Source organism: Plasmodium inui (genome assembly GCF_000524495.1).
Source record: "Plasmodium inui San Antonio 1 unplaced genomic scaffold supercont1.2, whole genome shotgun sequence".
Lineage (NCBI taxonomy): Eukaryota > Apicomplexa > Aconoidasida > Haemosporida > Plasmodiidae > Plasmodium > Plasmodium inui.
This window is the reverse complement of record NW_008481836.1, coordinates 792,219-794,736: the sequence shown is the minus strand read 5'-3', so window position 1 is coordinate 794,736 and position 2,518 is coordinate 792,219. Positions and strand designations below refer to the sequence as shown.

At 39.0% G+C, this 2,518-nt stretch overlaps 1 protein-coding gene across 1 annotated transcript; it reads right to left on the bottom strand.

Moving 5' to 3' along the window:
- Positions 1–1,043: 1,043 nt before the first annotated feature.
- C922_00625 (hypothetical protein) lies at positions 1,044–2,225 on the bottom strand (the record flags this gene model as incomplete). The annotated part of the gene is made up of 1 exon (XM_008816238.1): positions 1,044–2,225. The coding sequence occupies one exon, from the start codon at positions 2,223–2,225 to the stop codon at positions 1,044–1,046; it is 1,182 nt and encodes a 393-aa protein (XP_008814460.1).
- Positions 2,226–2,518: the final 293 nt, after the last annotated feature.

The window sequence follows — 2,518 nt, the reverse complement described above, 5'->3', positions numbered from 1 at the left end:
TGTGTTTGAATACTTAATTCTCATTCCCACGTGAATATGCGTACCTTTTGTTTTCCCTTTTCCCGCTTACGTATTAGTAAGGCACATTTTCGTATAGTAGAATATTTCTAATTAGCTTCCGTCCGGGAGTGCCCATACACGCATAATTACATTTGACCACATGCTTCGAAAGGGATTATAATGTTGTGCTTTTTTTAAATTGCTTAAATTATAAGGCTATGCTTCAAATATTTGTCCATTTAGTCAGGCATATATGGGCCTGTTAGCGAAGTAGGGATATACACACGGGCGCACGTGTTCTGAAAAATTTTTAATCACCTTTCTTGGCCCAGGAATAGGTATGCGGAGTGTACTTCCCACTTTACAAATTTTAATTTTTTCTTTTTAAACTTTTAATTTTTTTTAATCTTGTAAAAAAAAAAAAAAAAGACCTCTAATTATTTTTTCTTTTTCCTGAATGTGCTTTTCTAAAGTATGAGCAATGACAACCAGTTTGTACAGCTTGGAGTCTGCGTTAAATCACACAGGTTATGCCTAGCCAGTTAACATTTTTAAACAAAAGTCCATTTCGAGAAGGTGAAATGGGGTGGATCCGGGTTTGGCCAATAACACGATTAATGGTTAAGAGCAGAATGAAATATATGCAAGGGGGGAGGGGGAGGAAAAAACGACAACAACGTGCAGACAAGTGGCATAGTTGCTATGCCATAGGATATATCTGCGTGCAGATTTACGGGTATGAACATTTTCGCTTATGCACATTTGCGGCTATGCAGATTTACGGGTATGAACATTTTCGGGTATGCACATTCATCTACGTGGGAGAAGACCACAGGCCCACCGCGTGGAAAGCGTGGATAAGCGCAAGAGAGGAAACGCAAAAAAAAAAAAAAAAAAAAAAAAAAGCGGCGAACTCCAGGATTTGAGCGGAAAGAATGGGGTCAACCTTTTAAGACGCCGCAAATTTGTTTAATTGATGCCAACCTTTTAAAACACAGCAAATTCGTTTAATTTGTGCGGCCCTTTTCAATGGGGCCAGCCCGTTACTCCTTCTCGGGTGGATACGACAAGGTGTTGAACACTTTGGTTAGCTGCAGGCCCTGGGGGTGGCTCAGGTACTCACCAGTTTCCGCGTCGAAGACGGAAATGGTTTGGTTGCACAGCAGATGACCCATATTATCCGTTGGACAGTTGGAATCTAACAACAATTTCGAATTTGCCGTTGCTTGGAAAACGAAAGAAGTCACTTCCTTGCTCTTATTTGTACACTTCAATTTGGCATAATTAATGGATCTTCCTTTCCCCACTTTGTTTAGTCTCGTATCAAAGGAAAATTCGTATTTTATTAATTGCCCATCGAAGAGCAGATAAATGTCAATGTCCGATTCGCTACTCTTAATTGCCGTTATGCTGTAATCCTGTCCGTACTCTAATTTTCTTATACATTTTGGTCCATCAATTTTTACCTGTATATATATGTTTGGCGGAAGGGAAATCGTCGCCACTGTGTCTATTTTTTTCCCAATTAGCTTTAATCCTGGGGATGGTAATTTAATCTCTATATCTTTTGGTATAATAATGTGTCCCCATTTAAATAGGTGGACAAAAAATCCCCATTCTGCCCCTTCGTGTGTGATGTTTGGAACCAGTTCACATTTTTTAAGTTCACTTAAGGCGAAACCGCCATATGCAATTGCCAAGTTTGTATGCGGATTAACGCATAAGAAACCGCTATTAAAATCTACACACTTAACAGTTACAGTGCTCTTTTCATTTATGCTTACAATTATTGCAGTTTCTGTGTTTATCCGTATTACGGTTATGTGTTCATTTATCATACTCACAATAATTTTCCAATTTTTCAAGAATGTAGGGAATCTCTCTTTGTGGTTGTAATTAATTTTTTCTTGCAACCCTGGAAGGCTTATATGCACGTCCTTATCACCTTCAATAACTATGTTACAATCATCCTTTCCCCAAGCTTTAGCATCATACTTTCCAGACAAAACGGATTGAAATTCGTCTGGGATTTTATCTAGTTGAGGTAGAAATTTAATTCTTCCGTCACTGAAGGCAGTAGGTCTGAGCATTATCTCATCATGGTTCGTTAGTGAATACCATCCTTTTTCATCACAGTATTGAAATGCGTTCCAAATGACGGCATTGTCTGGTGCTCTTGCACTTTCGGGCGGGGTTTTGAAGGTACATTCTACAACATTCGTCATGTTTGCTCTGTGAGAAATTGTCACACGTTGTAATGTGTTAAGAATGGGTATATGTGTGGGGGTTCAATGCGTGGCAAATATAGTCGAGATTACAGGTGAGGACATACACAATGCTGCTTAAAAAGGTGGATGAATGAAATGGCGTCAAACTTCGGTTTATTTTGATGGAAAGGAATTTTGTCCACTTTGGGATGGAAACCGCGTCGAACAGTGACGAACAAGAGGGAAGAACAAAAGAGGAAAAACAAGGGTGTGCAGGGAATTAAGATTTACACATTTACAAATTTAACGAG